We start from the raw sequence: 19,923 nt of genomic DNA on the forward strand, positions 1-19,923 counted from the left end.
CATAAACTTCCCCCTTTTTGGTCATAGTATGATTTATGAAAAACTGAAAAAAGCGTATCTGTCATTTTCCTGGGAAAAATGCAGCTGTTTGGGGACCACCTGTGGCTTTGTAAAGAAAAAGCTGTGAGAACTGCTGAGATAACAGGAACTCCCCCGAATCTGACTGTAATGCTGGGAGAAAGCAATCAGGAGGATGGAAATAAACATAAAAGAGAGCATTTCCTGGCTTTTCCCCAGCTTTTCTTCCTCTCCTTCTCTTATCTGGTATTTTTCCATCTTTGTCTTCCCATTTGCCTTCCTTTCTCTGGCTGAATCTAAACCAAACTTGGGCCCTCCAGGTGTTTTGGACTCCAACTCCCAAAGTCCCTAACAGCCTACCGGCCCATGCCAGTAGGCTTGCCCATGCCTGGCCTAGATCCAGGGAAGTCATTCTGCCTTGCTCAGACTACTTCTGAAATCACACTGTGTCCAATTTTGGGCACCACAATAGAAGGGAGATGTTGACAAGCTGGAATGTGTTGCTGTGAGTTTTCCGGGCTGTATGGCCATGTTCCAGAAACATTTGTTCCTTTAGGACATTATTTACTTTAGGACAGGCTGGAAAACTCACAGCAACCCAGTGAATCCGCCCATGAAAGCCTTCGACAACACAAGTTGGAATGTGTCCAGAGGAGGGCGACTAAAACAATCAAGGGTCTGGAGAACAAGCCCCATGAGGAGTGGCTTAAAGAGTTGGGCATGTTTAGTCTGCAGAAGAGAAGGTGGAGAGGAGACATGATGATAGGTAAAGGTAAAGGTTTCCCCTGACGTTAAGTCCAGTCATGTCTGACTCTGGGGGTTGGTGCTCATCTCCATTTCTAAGCCGAAGAGCCGGCATTGTCCGTAGACACCTCCAAGGTCATGTGGCCGGCATGACTGCATGGAGTGCCGTTACCTTCCTGCCAGAGCGGTACCTATTGATCTACTCACATTAGCATGTTTTCGAACTGCTAGGTTGGCAGAAGCTGAGGCTAACAGCGGGTGCTCACTCCGCTCCCGGGATTTGAACCTGGGACCTTTTGGTCTGCAAGTTCAGCAGCTCAGTGCTTTTAACACACTTCACCACCGGGGCTCCTGACATGATGATAAGGTTAAAGGTTTTCCCCTGATGTTAAGTCCAGTCATGTCTGACTCTGGGGGTTGGTGCTCATCCCCATTTCTAAGCCGAAGAGCTGGTGTTGTCCGTAGACACCTCCAAGGTCATGTGGCCGGCATGACTGCATGGGGCGCCGTTACCTTCCTGCCGGAGCAGTACCTATTGATCTACTCACATTAGCATGTTTTCGAACTGCTAGGTTGGCAGAAGGTGAGGCTAACAGCGGGCGCTCACTCCACTCCCGGGATTTGAACCTTGGACCTTTTGGTCTGCAAGTTCAGCAGCTCAGTGCTTTAACACACTGAGCCACCGAGGCTCCTGACATGATGACAGCCATGTATAAATATGTGAGGGGAAGTCACAGGGAGGAGGGAGCAACTTGTTTTCTGCTGCCCTGGAGACTAGGACGGGGAACAATGGCTTCACACTACAGGAAAGGAGATTCCACCTGAACATGAGGAAGAACTGTGAGAGCTGTCCAGCAGTGGAAGTGTGAAACAGAGGCTGGATGGCCATCTGTCGGGGGTGCTTTGAATGCGATTTCCCTGCTTCTCGGCAGGGGGTCGGACTGGATGGCCCACGGGGTCTCTTCCGACTCTAGGGTTCTGCGGTTCTTCTCCCTCCAGCTCTGCTTCCTCTTCCTCCTCCTTTTGTTGCCCGGGCTTGTCGGCCTCCCGGCTCCTGCTGGGCTTTGCGGGAGCCCCCGGGCGCCGCGTCACGTGCGTTAGTGACAGCCTGTCCTCGCGCGGGGAAGAGCCACGCGGGGCGCGGATTGGCGCAGCTGGAGCCGGGCCCCGCCCCTTTTCCCTCGGGGGGCGGAGCCAGGGGCGTCCTCCAGCCCGATCAGCTGTTGGCTGGGCTCGATCACAACAAAAGGCTCGGCGGGAGGCAGAGACCGGACGAGTCGCCTCCGGGATCTTTCCTTCGCCTCCCGCGACATCTACCTCACCCCCGGCCCCGGAGAGAGCGCGGACGGTGAGTGGAAGACCCCCCAAAGCCCCTCATCCCCGTCTACGCGGCAGAATTAATGCTGTTTGGCAGCGCTTTAAGCGCAGTGGCTCAATGCGACGGAATCGTTGCAGTTTTACAAAGTCTGGAGCCTTCTCAAGCCAAAGAAGGCTGCCAGCAAATTACAGCTGGCAAACTACAACTCCCAGGATCCCAAAGCGCGTTAATCCCGCAGTGTAGATGATGCGCTGCCGGGCCTGCGGCTGATGCAAGCTAAGAGCGCATCTATCCTGTGGAGTTGCCGCCTCATCACACTAGAGCATGAATCCACTTTAAATCCGGTTTCTGCCTCCTGCAGAATTGTGAGGTTTGGTGTGGCCCAGGACCTGTCTGGCTGAGCTTCTCAAAGCGGATTTAAAGCGGATCCAAGCTCTAGTGTGAGGTGGTCCTTAAATGCACCACTAGAATCATGGAACTGCTGTGCTGTAGAATCGTGGAAATTGTAGTTTGATGAGGCGTGAAACTACAACTCCCAGGGACGCCTAGCATCGAGCTACGCGATTATAAAGCGGTGCCAAACTGCATTAATTCCACAGTGGAGATGCGTGCCCGCTTTTTCCGCCCAGACTTTGGGGTATTTTTGTCCCTGGCAGGAGAAAACAGAGCCGGGGCCTGAGAGCAAGATCCATATATATATATAATATCGAGAGAACTTTCCATCTCCTCGGAATCTTCCTTCCTGGAAAGCTTTTGTCCTGCAATGCCAGGCGAACCACTTGTGGCGCAGGAGGGTTTGTTGTTCGCTTGATGCAAATCCAGACTGAGCCTCTGTCTAGACCTGGCATGGGCAAATTTGGGCCTTGCGGGTGTTTTGGACTCCAACTCCCACCATTCCTCACAGCCTCAGGCCCCTTCCTTTTCCCCCTCAGCCGCTTAAGCGGCTGAGGGGGAAAAGGAAGGGGCCTGAGGCTGTGAGGAATGGTGGGAGTTGGAGTCCAAAATACCTGCAGGACCCAAGCTTGCCCATAATTGCTCAGTGCTAGGGATGGAGTCTTGGGAGTCCCGGTCAAGACTGGACAAAGCACCCTCTCTGGCCCGAGAGAAGGAGCCTCGCCTGTTGGCCTCGGGCTCGGCTTTGGGGCTGACTTTCCTTTCCCACGCCCCGGAGGGAGGAGCCAAAGCCGCCCAAAGCAGAGCGAGGGAGGGGCCCGCCTCTTGTTTTGGTCTCAATCTCTCCTCTCGTGAGGACGGGACCTTCCTTCCTTGGCCTCCTCTCCTCCCTCCTCCTCCTCTGTCTCGTCTTCCGCTTCTTCCTCCTCTCCTTCCTAGTTCTCGTCGTCTCCTCCTCCTCCTTTCCCCATCTCTTTTCTTTCCCTTCTCTTCCTTGTCCTCTTCTCCTCCTTCTCCCCTCTTTCCCTTCTCTTTTCCTCTTCTTCTTTCGCCTCCTCGCTGCCTTCTCTTCTTCTTCCTACCCTTCTCTTTTCCTTCTCCCCTTCTCTATTCTCTTCTTCCGTCCCCTTTCCTCTTATTCCCCTTCCTCCCCTCCGTTTTTCCTTCTCTTCTCGTCTTTTCTCCTCTTCTTCATTGTCTTCTTCTACTGCAGATCTTCTACTCTTCTTTCTCCTCCTCCTTTCCTTTCTCCTCTTTTCTCCTCTTCCTCTTGCTCACTTTCTCTCCTTTTTTCCTTCTCGCCCTTTTCTTTCTCCCCCTCCTCCTTTCCTTCTCTTCCTTCTCTTTTCCTCTTCCTGCTCCCCTTCTTCTCTTTCCCTTCTCTTCTCTTCTTTCTCCTCCTCGTCTTTTCCTTCACTACTCTTTTTCTTCTTTCTCCTCTTCATCTCCTGCTGCTCCCCTCCTTCTCTTTTCCTTCTCTTCTTTCTCCCCCTCCTTGTCTTTGCTTTCTCTACTCCTCTTTTCCTTCACTTCTCCTCTTCCTCTCCTGCTGCTCCCCTTCTTCTCCTTCTCTTCTCTTCTTTCTCCTCCTCCTTGTCTTTTCCTTCACTCCTCCTCTTTTCCTTCACTTCTTTCTCCTCCTCCTTGTCTTTTCCTTCACTACTCCTCGTTTCCTTCATTTCTCTTTCTTCTCTTCCTCTCCTGCTGCTCCCCTTCTCCTTCTCTTTTCCTTCTCTTCTTTCTCCTCCTCCTCCTCTTTTCCTTCTCTTCTCTTTGTCCTCTTCCTCTCCTGTTGCTCCTCTTCTTCTCCTTCTCTTTTCCTTCCCTCCTTTCTCCTCTTCTTCTCTCCCTTCTATTTCCTCTTCTGCTTTCTCCTCCTCCTCTTTTCCTCTTCCCATCCTCCACTTCTCCTCCTGCTCCCATTCTCACCTTCTTTTCCTTCTCTTCTTCTCTTTTCTTTCTCTTCTCTCCCTCTTTTCCTTCTCTTCCCTCCCAAGCCTGCCTCCCCATCCTCTCCTTTGGGGACCCTTCAGCTGTAGCAGACCTCACCTGAGGAGCGGGTGCTGTTTTCCCAGGGCAGACTCCAGCCTCCCAGCAAAACAAGCCAGACTCCTGACTTGCTCTGGCCTCAGTCTCTCAAGGCAGGCCAGGTCACAGCAGCGCACCTGGGTGAGGAGAGACCTGTCTAGAAACACATTTGCACTGAACACTTAGTGCAGTTCAGAGCTCACTTCAAACTGTGGCAGTCAGACAACAAACTCCCACACAAGCGTGAGAAAGAAAACTCTTCATGCACATCGGTGGTTTGTGTTATCACCATCCAGGGCTCCGACTGGTTCCAGGATAGCCTATGTAATCATTTTCATGGCGAAAACACTTTCCTCAATACTGATTTGAAAGTGCGTTAAATGGTCAGTGTAGTTGACATTGCTTTAATTGTCATGGATCAAAGCTACCGAATCCCGGGAGATGTGGCTCGGAGTCTTTGGCTTGTAAGACTATAACTCCCATGATTCCATAGCACTGAGGCATTCATTCCACAGTATAGATCAGACATGGGCAAACTTTGGCCTTCCGGGTGTTTTGGACTTCAACTCCCACCATTCCTAACAGCCTCAGGCCCTTTCCTTTTCCCCCTCAGCCGCTTAAGCGGCTGAGGGGGAAAAGGAAGGGGCCTGAGGCTGTTAGGAATGGTGGGAGTTGAAGTCCAAAACACCCGGAGGGCCAAAGTTTGCCTGTGCCTGGTGTAGATGCTCTCCTGAATCTCATTGAAGGCGAAGAAAGTTGCCTTTCCGTGTTTCACAAGTATCTGTTTGTTATACCAACGTTGGGCAACTGTTCTGCTGTGTTGTATTTTGCTTCGCAGAAGTATTTCACATCACTTTCTGCAAGTCTGACTCAACCTGGTGCAATCTCAGTCGTTTCTGTCGGTTTTGTGTTTGTTTTATTGGATGCTTTGTGCCTTTGAGTCATTTCTGACCTATGGCAACCTTAAGGCCAACTTTCTTGCCAAGATATATTTGGGTGAAGGGAGGGGTCCATTCCATTTGCCTTCCTCTGAGGCTGAGAGAATGTGGCTTGCCCACAGTCACCCAGTGGGTTTCCATGGCTGAAAGGGTATTCAAACCCCAGGGTCTGAACACCAGTCTCTCAAAGTCAGAGAACATATCTACATTGAGCACTTACATCATTTTCATGCCAGTATTAAAGCAAGTGGTTTTGCTGTGCAGATGTTTACAGAGAAAATCCTGGAACCAGTTTGAGGCCCAGATGGTGATTTCACAAATTACAGAGCACTGCATTAAAGGACTTTTCTTTGCAAGCTTTTGTGGGTGTTCATCATCTCTCTGCCATAGTTTGAAGCTAGCTAGCTTCAACCCGCATTAAATAGTCAGTGTAGATAGGGCCAAACACTCAAATACAACACCATACTGCCTTTGTAGTTTGGTGAGGCACCCACACTATCAGGCAAAAAAAAGTGAAAGACCTTGTAAAGTGACAACTACTGTGGCATTGAGCCACAGTAGTTAAATTGGTGTCACACTGCATTATTTCTACAGTGTAGTTACACCCCTTGTCTCATGGAACTGCAAACTCTTAATTTTTCCACTTTGCCACTTCATTTTATATCTCTCTATCATTACTTGTTTCATCCAAGCAAAAGAATCCTAAATGCTATAATAACCTTTCTGCATAGGAAGGTTGAGCAAGCCCTTTGGCCATTTTAATCACCTTTTCAGAAATCTGGGAAAGACTGGATTTTGAAAACAGAGGCCAGTTCAGCAAAGAGTTATATAAACTCTGTAATCTGGTGGTGTTTTCATTTGTCTGTCCAATTGTGTGTTGTTAAACAGAAAGGGCCAGTTGTTTCCAACAGCATTTGCATACAGGTATTCCCCAAAGCAGATTCGCTTAAAGTCCTGAGATTGAAATCGGGGGCCCCTGAAAAGCCATCCTTGAAACCACTTTGGTGGGAACCAGAGTTCCCTTTTTAAAGCTTAAAACTCATACTTCTGTGCCCTCTACTGGGAAGAATGATACTACAGTTTGGCACAATAGCAAAGTCAGCATAAAACTAGTGAGTTGTGTTTAAGGAGGAACAGCAAAGACTCAGCTGAGCTCTACAATACTCCAAACAGAGATGCCCCCCTAGACATCAATTAATGGAATATCCTTGATCCCTCACAGTTGGCAATGTAGGCTAAGAATGATATTATTATTAACAACAAATAGAACAAATGCCATCAAAGCCGGAATTGAGTAGTCGACTACAGATCCCAAGTGTAGGCTATGCAAGGAAGCAGACGGAACGGTGGATCACATACTCAGCTGCTGCAAGAAGATTGCACAGACGGACTACAAGCAGAAGCATAATACCATTGTTCAGGTGATCCATTGGAACTTGTGCAACAAATACTATCTGCCTGTGACAAAGAACTGGTGGGATTACAAGCCTGAAAAAGTTACAGAAAATAAACACGTCAAACTACTCTGGGATTTCCAAATTCAGATTGACAGAGTTTTGGAGCACAATACTCCTGACCTCACAATCGTGTTAAAAAACAAATAATGGATTGTTGATGTTGCAATCCCAGATGCCAATAGAATCAACGCAAAGCAACTGGAAAAGCTGATGCGATACCAAAATCTAAAGATCAAACTGCAAAGACTCTGGCACAAGCTAGTAAAAGTGGTGATTAGCACACTGGGTGCAGTGCCTAAAGACCTTGGCCAGCATCTGAAAACAATCGGTGCTGACAAAATTATCATCTGTCAGCTGCAAAAAGGCTACCCTACCCGATACTCGCTGATATATCACATAGTCCTAGACACTTGGGAAGTGTCCGATTTGTGATGCAATAAAAAAGCCAGCGTAGTGATTTTGTTTGCTGTGCACTCATCTTGTTGTGTATCTAATAATAATAATAATAATTACAATAATAATTTATAATTTGCCTCTGTTGAGACTCAAATCAGCTCACAACATTAAAAGCAATGCCATGTAGCAACATAAAATTCAAACTAGAATAGTTAAAACAAATCAGTTAAAATCACAAAAAACCACTAGAAACTATTGAAGTAATTAAAATGTTATAGAGCAGTCTCCCCCAGCTTGTTCTTAGAAGCCTCCTACTAAGAGTTGTAGTCCACAGGATGATGAAATTATCTCTCTGATTTAAAAAAATGAACAAGAGATTTTGGAGCAAGTGTTTCTGCTTCATGCTAAATAATATTTCGTAACATTTTGGGGTTAGAAAATAAGGGTTTTCAGGAAACAACAAACCTGATACAACCTTAAGACCCAGGGCATTACATGATGTGAGATTAGACATGATCAGATAGATTATGACTTCCTTGCGAAAATTCTTCAATCTACCTGACTTCTGCTATGTATCTTTTCTTGGTCAAGTGCTCTGTCCTTCAGCAGCCTAAAATTGTCCTGTATTCTGATTTCAGGTTTTACAGAAGGCCTCTTGCACTCATGCACTGACTCACTCCCATGGGCATCCCATAACAGGGATGGGAACTCACAGATGTTAAGTGACCCCATTGCTTCCCCAGAGGACCCTGAAGGACTATCCCAAGATGCCACTTGTATTTCTTTCCCAAAATTGGGAGTGTCTGGGGCCATGAGGCAGCCCTGTGTGTTGCACATAATCCACATTTCCTCCATCCTTGCCCTATAATCATATGTGTGCACATGAGAAAGTGCCATGCACTTCTGCCTCTATTTAAAAACCTCTAGAGAAGAGGGCTCCATCATGGTTTGAAGAAGTATATTCCATTTCCAAGCAGATCTTCTTAATTTTAAGTGGAATTTCTTTTCCTGCAATTGGAAGCCAATGCTATATGTCTTAGTTTCTGCTCCATCTTTAACATGACATCCCCACTTAACCTTCTCTTCTCCAAGCTAAATATACCCAACTCTCTAAGCTGCACCTCATATGGCTTGGCTTCCAGACCTTTTCCAGACATTTGGTTTCTTTACTGGACATGTTCTGGCATATCAAATTCTTCCTTGAATTCTAGTGTCCAGAACTGGATGCAGATGCTGTATGACTGTCAATATGGCAGAACTTTTTACTTGGTAAAAAGTAAAACACCTTTTACTTGGTAACTGTACCATTTTATCTGAAAGCACTCATAATTGCTTTCAGCTCTTGAAGATCAATGTGGATTTCATAAATGTTAAAGGACAAACAGGAGGCATGAATCTAGATATTCTGTACAGTTGGTCCATGGATTCAACCACCCATGACTTGAAAATATTTGATACAGGGAATGCCATTTAATTGTACCATTTTATATAATGGGACTTGAGCATCCATAGATTTTGGTATCAATGATCTTGGATATCCTAGTTGGATACCAGGGACTCACTGTCCATTACACTCTGTGGGAGGATAATGCATGTGAATGAGATGTTACATTATACAGCAATGCTCTTAACAGATAAACTTGGCCACAGCTTTTTGGCTGATCCTGGCTTGCTGCCATAGAATGTACATAACGTTGCTTAAACAGGAAATATTTTGTACACATAACATAGAGTTAACACTTCTTTTTTCTGTCTTTGCAGGATTTTGTAGCAACTGTTTACAAATCATGGCTCCCCATGTTCTGTGCCTAAGCTGATAAAAGCCTTTATGCACTTTAATCTTCTACCTGCGTCCTTACCTGGCACATTGTGGAGCTGTACCGTAACTCGTGGATACAAAGAAGTGCCAGAAAGACCTTTGTTATTGCCTTAGTCATGTTCCAGAGGCTGAATAATATGTTCATGGAAGAAATCAATAATTTGCCCAGCCAAGAGCCAGCGTTTAGTGAGAAGGAAGAGGAGGAGTGGATTGTGGTGGATTTTATAGGTAAGATACCAGTTAAGTAGAAGTTTTACAGCAGGAAGGAAAGAGCTTCATACTGAAATTTTACATTTACAGTAGAGTCTCACTTATCTAACATTCGCTTATCCAACGTTCTGGATTATCCAATGCAGTCTGCCTCCCACCCAGATCCACAGTTGTTTCTCTAGGCAACAAGGACCAAACTTTTTACAGATTTAACTTCCGGCAATGTTGTTACTTTAAATTCATTGTATGCAATTCTATCTTTATTTGTAGTCAGTTTGTTAGTAGCCAATGTTTTTGTCGTCAATGTTTTCAATACATTGCGATGTTTTGGTGCTAAATATCGTAAATACAGTAATTATTACATAAAGTTCCCATTTATTGAACTGATTTTTCTGTCGATTTGTTGTAAAACATCATGTTTTGGTGCTTAATTTGTAATATCATAATGTAATTTGACGTTTAATAGGCTTTTCCTTAATCCCTCCTTATTATCCAACATTTTCACTTATCCAACATTCTGCCAGCCCGTTTATGTTGGATAAGTGAGATTCTACTGTATCTCTTTGATTTATATCAAATGAATCTTGAAACAGCTTAAAATATATGTTACAACCAAGTAATTAAGACAGTTTGTTCTTCAGGTCATTTATGACTTATGGAGACCCTAAGGCAGTGGTTCTCAACCTGGGGTCCTCAGATGTTTTTGGCCTACAACTCCCAGAAATCTCAGCCAGTTTACCAGCTGTTAGGATTTCTGGGAGTTGAAGGCCAAAAACATCTGGGAACCCCAGGTTGAGAACCACTGCCCTAAGACAACAATACATAGTAACATAGCTTTAAGAACATTAAACAATAAATTACTCATTAAACAATAAAAGCTGAAATGGGGAATGCTTTGGGCTAACTATAAGCCTAAAATACAGAACAGCTTATTGAAGCTGAAAAGTACAGTATATTCTTTATGACAAAAGCTTTTCCTGGTGTGTCCTAGTTTCTCTATTTCCTTTTATTGGTGCATCCTTCCTTTCTTCCAGTGGGCTCCAGGCAGTGTATATGTCTCCCCTCCTTCCCTGCTTTATCCTCAAAACAGCTCTGAGAATGAGGTCAGGTTGAGTGGTCACCCAGTGAATTTCACCACAAAATGGAAACTTCAATTTGGATGTTTGCGTGTTTAGTCCAACACCCAAACCTGATTTCTTTTTCACTCAAATCAGTCCTAACCATTTTTAAAATAAACTGACTTTTCCTCTTTCCTCTTATCCTGTTTTGTTAAGAAGATAGCCCTAGAGATTGTGGTTTCATTCTGATGTGCATTTAGGCTGAAAATCCTGATCCTAAAGAGGATACTTGCATATTCTCTCTACCATGGAAACAGAATCTCCAACCCAAATAGGCACCTGAATTAGGTTGGTGTAAGCCTTGTGTAACACTTCCGCATGCCGTGGTATCAAACTGTAGAGGGTTCATACTTTGAACCTGGAAAATATTCAGGGAATCCTTGGATCTTCATATGTTGGCATTCATCTCCCTGTTGGTTCTGAGAGTTGAAGTCCAAGTGTTTGAATCACCCAAGGTCTCCCCACCTTTCACATAATTTATCTGAACTCTGACTGCTTCGGTAACTTTTCTCATTCATTTCAATGGCCATTGTAACTCCCAATAGACACCTGTAATAACTTCTCAATGGTGGAAGAAGAAGACGAGGAGGAGGAGGAGGAGGAGGAAGATAACTGCAACATCCATGAAACATCATCTGTTGATCATCCGCCTGTATTCTCTCACCTGCCTAATTCTTTGGAATGTCTGTCCGACGCCAGTGAATCTTGCTTTATCCAGTTTGACTCATGCCCCATGGAAGAGAGCTGGTTCATTACGCCACCACCGTGCTTCACAGCAGGTGGCCTGGCCACTCTCAAAGTGGAGACCAGCCCTTTGGAGAACCTTCTGATTGAACATCCCAGCATGTCTGTTTATGCAGTCCATAATACACACCATAGTCTCAACAAGACTAGTTGTGGTGATGAGGAAGAGGAGGAGGAAGATGAAGAGGAGAAAGAGAATCGCAATGCTACTAATCCTCAGTAAGTCTTCTGCTTCTTGATTAAGTTGAGTTATGCAACCAAATGATGGTTAATTGGGGAACTGTACAAAATAAACATGGGGGCAAAACTTCAGTACCAGCTCCATGGGGATTCTGAGTGACTACAGATTTCTCCCTCTTGCTTCTCTCTTGCTGTACCATCGTTCTGCCTGGCATCACAGCAAGCGCCAGGTAGATAGCATGGTGAAGCTGAGGAGCCTGAGAAATCTCTGGGTCTGTCCCTCTATTCAGCAGTACAATTATGATCTCAGAGGATGGTTTCAATGCTGTATGTTTGGCTAAAGGGACCAAGCCAGACACTTACTGAATATCCTCCACTCTCTATAGCCTACTTTATAGCTGTGTTGGGAGTGAAGAACACAGAAAGAGTGAGTTTACAGGAAGAGGTGGGTTTTTTAGAGTGTTATGTGGACTAACGGCACTCCATACAGTCATGACGGCCACATGACCTTGGAGGTGTCTATGGACAACGCCGGCTCTTCGGCTTAGAAATGGAGATGAGCACCAACACCCAGAGTCGGCCACTACTGGACTTAACGTCAGGGGAAACCTTTACCTTTTACCTTATGTGGACTAAAGGTATCCATGGCTACAAGCTGAATTTTTAAATAGACTCCAGTACTTCTAGTGAGGCTGTTTGAGTCGCCACAGCCATATATCTGACAAGGCCCATACCAATGATCTGAAAATGTTTTCTCAAACCTGCACACTTCCCAGCCTGGTCCTCGGGATCATTTGCTTGGAGTATTGAGAGGATTTTCCAATACATCTTACTATTGAGCAGAATGAGGCAGCTACATTGAGGAGTAAATGCTGGGGTAATTAGGCAGGAAACCATATCGAGGTGACGTAATTTACAGTGCACGCCTCTTCCACTGTCTTTCATATGCAGCAGAGAAAGCAGTATGGTTAATCAGACTTGTAGTAAGATTCAGCTTGATTGACCTTAGTATGCCAAATGCAGCCATGGTGCCATTTTATCTTTTGTCTCAGGCATCAAAAATGTCTTGGTTCTGTACTTGAATGCCCATATCTTGGTTTTATAGCATCCAAAGAAGCTGTTGCCTCATGTCCTATCAATACTAGAATTTCCTACTCAGATATTAAGTTCCCTAGCCCATTGACATTTGTGCTGTGTAATCTTGATACAGGTTGAGTATCCCTTATCCTAAATGCTTTGACTAAAAGCATTTTGGATATCAGAGTTCATTTTAGAGTGCTTATATTTGCAAATATTAACATAATATATCTTGGAGAGGAGATTCAAATCTAAATGTGAGATTCATGTGTGTGTGTATCATTTATGTTTCATATAGGGCATTTTTACACAATATTTTAATAGTTTTGAGCATGAAACAAAGTCTGTGTACATTGAACTATCTGAAAGCAAGGATCTCTGCCACCAATTTGGAGGATTGTGAAATTCTGGATAAGGAATGTTCAACTGTGATTTGTTCCTGTGATTTGAATTTTAGATCAGAAGCCCAAAGCCAAATGGGTCAACACATCAGATGCTACATAGCAACACTCGCCACTCACTCAACCTTTCTTGAACAGACCAAGAACTTGCGTCCTTCCCAGTGGACAAAAGAACACCATGAAAGACAATATCTGACCAGAAATTGCCTCCGTCGCCAAAACCTGACCAGGGATTGCTACTCTCGGCAACTCAAGAACAACGGAATTCTTGTTCACCAGCCTTGCCAGCGTCAGTATAATTACTGAGTGTTTTGCATTATTATTATAATTATTATAACTGTTATTGTTGTTTTCAGAAATAATATTGGTTAACTGTTCTTGTTTTTTATACTTGTGTGTGTGTAGATTATGAAGGCGATTTCCATCTTATGCTGATTATCAGTTGTTTCTACACCACCACTGAGTGTTACAGTTAGTTTGTAAACCACATTGATGTTAATGATGTATCACAGATTGCCTTTATGATATTTTACTTGTGGCTCAGAAACATATAAAGAGTTTGTGTGCTTGGGGGTGGGATAGGGGGTTGTATGTGACTTTAGGAACTTTCTGATGTATGGATGGGTTTGTTTTTATATTGGTATTTTTAGCCAAGACGTAGCAGGCAATTTTCATTCATAATTGTAGTCCAAATGCAGTTACAGAATTTCTCAGGGTCAGTTGTACACTTGCAATGATCTGTGTATACTGTAAAATTTGTTTTAACAATCTAGAATAGCCATTATAATGTGATGGACAGTATGGCATTGAGCTCCCAATGAGGAGTGAATTCAATACGTAGCCAGAAGTGTGGAAAAATAGTGGAAAGGACCTATAAAAGGACCTACTGTCAGCTTATGTCTCATCTCAGAGGTTTGTTGTATTTGCCTAGATTCATAGACAAAGGAGATACCTCACAGCAAAGTCCCACTGGAAATAAGTGATTAGTTTCCGCAACCTGGCACCTTTTAGCTGTGTTGGATGGCAACTCTCATCATCCCTTGAGAGTAAAGTGTGCCACAGATAGCTCAACATGTCCAGAAAGCACAAGGCAATACTAGGCTTTGTGTAGTATGTTGTATCTATTTGACCTGAAAGACAATGAAAACAAACTCAGGGCTTCATGCTTTGAAATTTCAGCCAAATAGATGTCTGCTTTTAAAAAAAAAATACCCCCACACTATATTTCTATAATTATGAGGGGTGCATTGCTGTAAATGGGATGGGCAACATAGTTTTCCAGGTGTCATTGGACTGGGATGCCCATTATCCTTAGCTAATGGCTAGGGCCAATGGTTGTTCCAGCAAGACCACAAGTTGTTCCATATTGATTTTAAAACTTTGGTAACATGTTAGGAACTACTTTGGGGGAATCGGAAGGAGCGGATTCCTGCATAGTTGAAATGACTTTCTAGTTAGGAGCCCTGTGTCTGCTTTTTCTCCTTTCCCCTTTAAATTTCTGGGCATAAAGCACAAAATATTTTTCGCTTTCCTTCAAGTCAGTTAGTCGACTGTACATTTCTGGCTATATAAGGCCTTAAACCTGCAGCCACAGCCCTGAAGTGACTCTCCACCAAGGGTTCACCATCTCATTTTTTTTGTTGGCATTATTGATGAAAACTAGTATTTGATTTTCAAGTGATACAAAATTCACAACTACCTTCTTAGAATATCCTACTGCAGTGGTTCTCAACCTGGGTCCCCAGATGTTTTTGGCCTACAACTCCCAGAATCCTAGCTAGTTTACCAGATGTTAGGATTTCTGGGAGTCGAAGGCTAAAGAACATCTGGGGACCCCAGGTTGTGAACTACTGTCCTACTGGTTTATGCTTCGTTTATCTCTGTAGAATCTGTTGTGGCCTGAAATTGTGCCACTCACTGTTTTGTGGACAATCTGATTCAAGACCATGTAACTACACGTCTGTCCTTCCCTTTCTGCTGCTTCACTTGAAATACTATCAATGTATTTAACAGGCCTTCTTTTAAAAAGGCATTTATGGGGACACAATTTTTGTTGTCTAAAGTAAAGTCCAAAGAACTTTGAAGGAATTCAAATTCTTAGGTAACTGTAATGATTAAGTGCTTTGAGTACAGTCTCCATGTTTAGACAGATAAATATTGGAACCTACTTACCCTCTCTAGTCCTGTGGACCCATTTTTCCACTAAAATTTCATAGTTTTCAGTCCAGTCAATTGCTCTTTTTGGTTGTTTTTCAAAACACTTACAATTTTATTAGCCACCAGGAATTTTTAATCTTTTTTTTTCAGTTTTCAGGCAAATACCACATACACAGTTTTAAGCTCAGGAATTCCTCAGTGTTTTAATATAGATTCCCAAGAATCAGCTTTGCTCAGTGTAGGTTCTTACCCATTACCTGTCTCCATTAGGTATTTGGCTTTTATCCTCTCTCTTAAGGGACCTAAAAATGAAGGTCTGCTCTTCTGCTTTATAAGGCAGGAAGAGCCTCTGGAACCAATTTTTGGCCAGTATAAAGGACTGCAAGGAAGAGAGTGGGTAGAAAAAGTCCCATTGTAACTGCCAGCATACATTAGAAGTTGTTCATTATTTTAAAATACAAGCACTATTTAAAAATAAACATAGGCTTAACTGTAACATATGTGCTTTTGCGGTTCTCATTGTTGGAAACAATGCTGTTGTGGAAGGAATGACTGTGTGTACATTACGACGTTACACTCTTCATTATCGTACATATTTATGTTACTTTTTCTATTATGTGTCTGCAAGTCTTGGACTTATTATTAAGAGTTGTGTGGATTTCCCCCTTCAAATGATATGTGTTGTATAAGTATGACTTTTTATATAGTTATTCCCCCCCCCCCCCAAAAAAATTTGTATTAACTTGTAAAAGTGAGGCCTTGTGCTATGTCGAATGGTGTTTCAATAATTACGCTGAAACTGTTTTTCCATATGTATTGTAAACAAAACTGTGCCTTTTGCAACTGACTTGTACACAGCAGACTTGAATTTGAAGCTTACAAGAAGGGACATTTCTGTCAAGATAAATACTGTACATCAGTCTATGCATTATCAATGGCAGCTTCTTTGTGGAGCCTTTGTTGTTGTTGTTTTTGTACCAATACTTTAGATATTCAAGGCTCTATCACTTTGATACGACCAAACATATGTAGCTGTAAAAACTCAAGACTGGCTGTTTGTCAGGTACATTGTGTAATTTAATGTAGCTGATTCCATTTGCTTAGCTCACAGATAGGGAATTTGTATTTTCCCAAATATTTTTGTTAGGCTCCAAAGTCTGTCATGTCTTAATCATATGGACAGCAAGGATGGGGAGTCGGAGCTGAAGGACATCTTTATAATGTGCCCCTGGATTATCCTCTGAAATAGGCAGGGCAAAATAAACTGTTTTTTCCTCATACTTAAAATTTATATTTTCCATGTGATTAAACCGAATTCATTCCCACTGAGTTCAATTGAAAATCCAGCCACTCTTCTGCTGCAACGTTGGTGATCTTTTGAAATGACATGAAATTTGAGGCAAACATGTTATTCTGGATTAAGCATCCCTTACCTGAAAAGCTTGGAACCAGAAGCATTTTGTATTTTTGAATATCTATACATTTGTATATTATACACATGTACATGAGATATCATGCAGATGGGACTGAAGTGTAAACATGAAATTCGTGTATGCATTATATATACTTTATACACATAGTTTGAAGAAAATATATTTCACATTTGTGTATGCATGAAACAAAGTTTGTGTACATTGAACTATCAGAAAGCAAAGGTGTCACTGTCTCAGGCACATATGTAGATACCAGTAATTTCAGATTTTTAAACTATTTTGGATTTCCAGATAAGGGATGCTCAACTTATAAACATATACTATGACTGCCAGATTTCCAATAGATGGGACAAAAAGTTTCCATTTGATGGGTAATTTTAAAAGGCACATAGATTCAGCTTAGCCACTACCTAAACCAGAAAATATCTTGTTCTGCCAGTTTCATTATGCTTTGTTTCTAGAAACTCCATGTATCCATGTACCATTTCTGTGGTCCAGACTATTCAAAAGAAAATGAATTAGAAATTCATGTGTGTTTGTTTTCATTACAAAATTGATTACAGCTCATTTCATTTTCCATCATTTATAAGGAATGCACAGTCTCGGGAGAACATTCGTGCACCTGTGATTACATGTTGACTCATGCTCCAAATATGAATGAACCTGATCTGCTAAAAATGAAATAGCACATAGATTTCTAGCAGAGCTTTCTCATAGTTTTGTTAGTTGCTGACTGAAGATAATTATATTACCTGAATAATTTAGGGATTAAAATCATGTTGCCCTCAGGCCGAAGAACAGCTGGGGGTTTGCTTGATTCCCATCCCTGGTTTAACCAAATACTATCTTGATAAATCTATCATACAAACATTGGCTGGAAACCACTATGGCAGTTCGGAACTGTGTAACCTAGAGATAGGTGTGCATGACTGCTACTATTCACAATCCCTAATTTAGGGGCAGGTAGGGATCATTAAAATCCCTCAAACTCCACTTATAAGGAATGTGCCCTGCACTTTTAGTATGGTCTCATCCCTTGTCAATCAGAAAGCAGATGGATGATGTTCCCACCCCCTTTATGTGAGCAATATGACAGGAGTCCTGCTTCTGCTCATTGGGAGAAATGGAAATGGCAGTCGGTGATTCCCAGGTGAGGGGGGAACAGACCCACATTGGGAATTGGGAACTCTGGTCTGGAATCATTGCATAGCACAGTAATGATGATGCTTACATATATCCATCTTTCAGGCAATATTCTAACTATGGTGTTCTTGCTGATGGTTTGCCACCCAGCAACAGAACTTGTCTGTCCTTGTAAACTGGTCTTAAGACAAAATCCGAACATTTTTGCAGAGGTTGTTTCATGCTACACAATCCCAATGCTGATTTTGTAGAATCCTGGGCTGTATAGTTTGGTGAAGCACCAGAGCTCTCTGTCTGATCATTCAAAATAACCTTCTCTAAACTGTAAGCCCCAGGAAGTAGGACAGAGGTAGGGATGGTGTAACTCTTCAGAGGTGCCTGGACTGAAAATCCCAGCAACCCTGGCCATCATAGCCAATGGGTAGGGATGCTAGGTGATACAGTTCAGTGACACCTGGTGTGATTTATGATTTCCTCCCCTGGCATAGCAGAATGTAGATCTAAATTTCCATACAGTCATCGAGCATGCTTGGTGTCCTTGTGGGTAAAGCCATTCTCTTCCTAACCTTGCATGGTGCTATGAAAATTAAGGAGTTGCCATTGGAGTGAGCAGTGGAATGGGATAAAAATTGTGATAGTTTATATCAGCTACTAAGTTAGCTGATATAAACTATGTTACTCATGTGTAACTGAGTAATTTTTACTCTACTACCCTCAGAGCCCATCTTAACAGGCAACTATTGGGCTAAAGTGGTTTATTCAGCTCCTGTTCAGGAAAGAGGCTCTGTGGGCAAATATCTCTCTATATAAAAGTCAACTATAAGTACCATAGTAAGTACTAAAATAAGTACTATAAAGGCTTCTGCAAGGTGAAGTGGCCCTCTGTGATGTTACTGGGAAAGAAATGTGACATGTTTGAGAGAAAGGTAAGAAGGAAGGAAAGAAAGGAAAAAGGGGAAAGGAGAAGAAAGAAAGGGGAATAGGTATGAAGGGAGGAATTGAAAGAAAAAGAACGAATTAAAGCAGAAAGATATATGTACACGAATGGGGCATAAATGCCATAGGGCAGAATTATAATTCCCCAGTACTTCTTTCTATAATCATTCATGCAGACAGAAGTAAAGTAAAGTACACCTCTACATTCCAATTCATCTTATCCTAAATGAACAGTGGTACCAACAGCCAGTGACTTTTAGAAAATAAGACCAACATATCCTTTTTGAAACTACAGTTTGTAACAATTGGTGGACCTTGATATTTATGTCATGGCTAGCATAATGGACAGATCAGTCCTATATCCTCACAATATGACATAACTAGAGACCACCATTAGAATAATCAGCATATTCAGTGTCTCTTTAGTTACAAAAGGTGAAACAAAACAAAACACATTGTAGCAGAGAAGAGGGGAGAGAGACAGGTGCACCCCTACAATATAGTGTTAATATTCCTTATGCTTGGGACCTGAAGTGTTTTGAGTTTTGATTTTCTTCCAGATTTTGGAATAATGCATACCATAATGAGATTTCTTGGAGATGGAACCCAAGTCTAAACACAGAATTTATTTATGTTTTACTGGTATATATATACTTTATACGCATAGCCCGAAGGGGATTTGTTATACAATGTTTTTATAAGCTTGTGTATGAAACAAAATGTGTGTACCCCGAACCATCAAAAAGGTCTCACAGGTATATGATTTTGGAGCATTTCGGATTTCCAGATAAGGGATGCCCAACCTGTCTTCAGAAGCCTCATCACAGCCCATAAAGGGCTATGCCAGCAAGAGGTTCCTCACACAGTGGCAGGCAGTGAACTTATGCCAAGATGGTTCAAAGCTAAAATACACTTCTGGCTCAACATACAAATCTATGTCATACTCCACTCCCTCTCTGTCTGTGGTTATGTGACTGCTGTGACACAATTAGCAATGACTTTGCATCCCTCCAGAGAGATAGTGGATTTCTTCGTACTATTGTTAGGAACATCTTTCAGTATCCTAAAGAACAAAGTCTAAGAAACGTTATGTTCAATGGCCATAATACTGCAACTTTGGGAAACATCCTAGTCTAAATTACTATTCCACATTCTAAATCTATTAAACCATTTGAATTTACATCAGTTTGCTGTACCAGGCAGTGATTAAATCTATTGTCTTAGCTGTAATTGACACTAACTATGAATGTGGCCTATGGTCACTAAATAATATACTCTGAAGTTGATAATGGTATCAAATATTCTGACAGTGTTAAACTGTCCACATAGAATATCAGTATTTGCCAATACATTGGACTATCTCTGTACCAAGTTCAGAAAGTTCATTTAGTGCAAATCATGGCAGCCAGAGTG

The 19,923-nt window shown here is 42.6% G+C and overlaps 1 protein-coding gene across 1 annotated transcript; it reads left to right on the plus strand.

Annotated features, from left to right (window-relative positions):
• Positions 1–1,953: 1,953 nt before the first annotated feature.
• tp53inp1 (tumor protein p53 inducible nuclear protein 1) lies at positions 1,954–16,960 on the plus strand. Its single transcript, XM_003219511.4, has 4 exons — positions 1,954–2,110; positions 9,054–9,339; positions 10,985–11,402; positions 12,898–16,960. The coding sequence occupies exons 2-4, from the start codon at positions 9,228–9,230 to the stop codon at positions 13,145–13,147; spliced, it is 780 nt and encodes a 259-aa protein (XP_003219559.1). The 5' UTR covers positions 1,954–2,110; positions 9,054–9,227; the 3' UTR covers positions 13,148–16,960.
• The last annotated feature ends 2,963 nt before the right edge of the window (positions 16,961–19,923 follow it).

This window comes from Anolis carolinensis, chromosome 4 (assembly GCF_035594765.1).
Source record: "Anolis carolinensis isolate JA03-04 chromosome 4, rAnoCar3.1.pri, whole genome shotgun sequence".
In the NCBI taxonomy this organism is placed as follows: domain Eukaryota; kingdom Metazoa; phylum Chordata; class Lepidosauria; order Squamata; family Dactyloidae; genus Anolis; species Anolis carolinensis.

What these genes read in the sequence shown, in the direction of transcription:
- tp53inp1 (XM_003219511.4), top strand. Translation starts at nt 9,228, where the DNA reads ATGTTCCAGAGGCTGAATAATATGTTCATGGAAGAAATCAATAATTTG. An exon ending in GATTGTGGTGGATTTTATAG is followed by an intron (nt 9,340 to 10,984) that starts GTAAGATACCAG and finishes AACTCCCAATAG; the next exon opens with ACACCTGTAATAACTTCTCA. An exon ending in CGCAATGCTACTAATCCTCA is followed by an intron (nt 11,403 to 12,897) that starts GTAAGTCTTCTG and finishes TTTGAATTTTAG; the next exon opens with ATCAGAAGCCCAAAGCCAAA.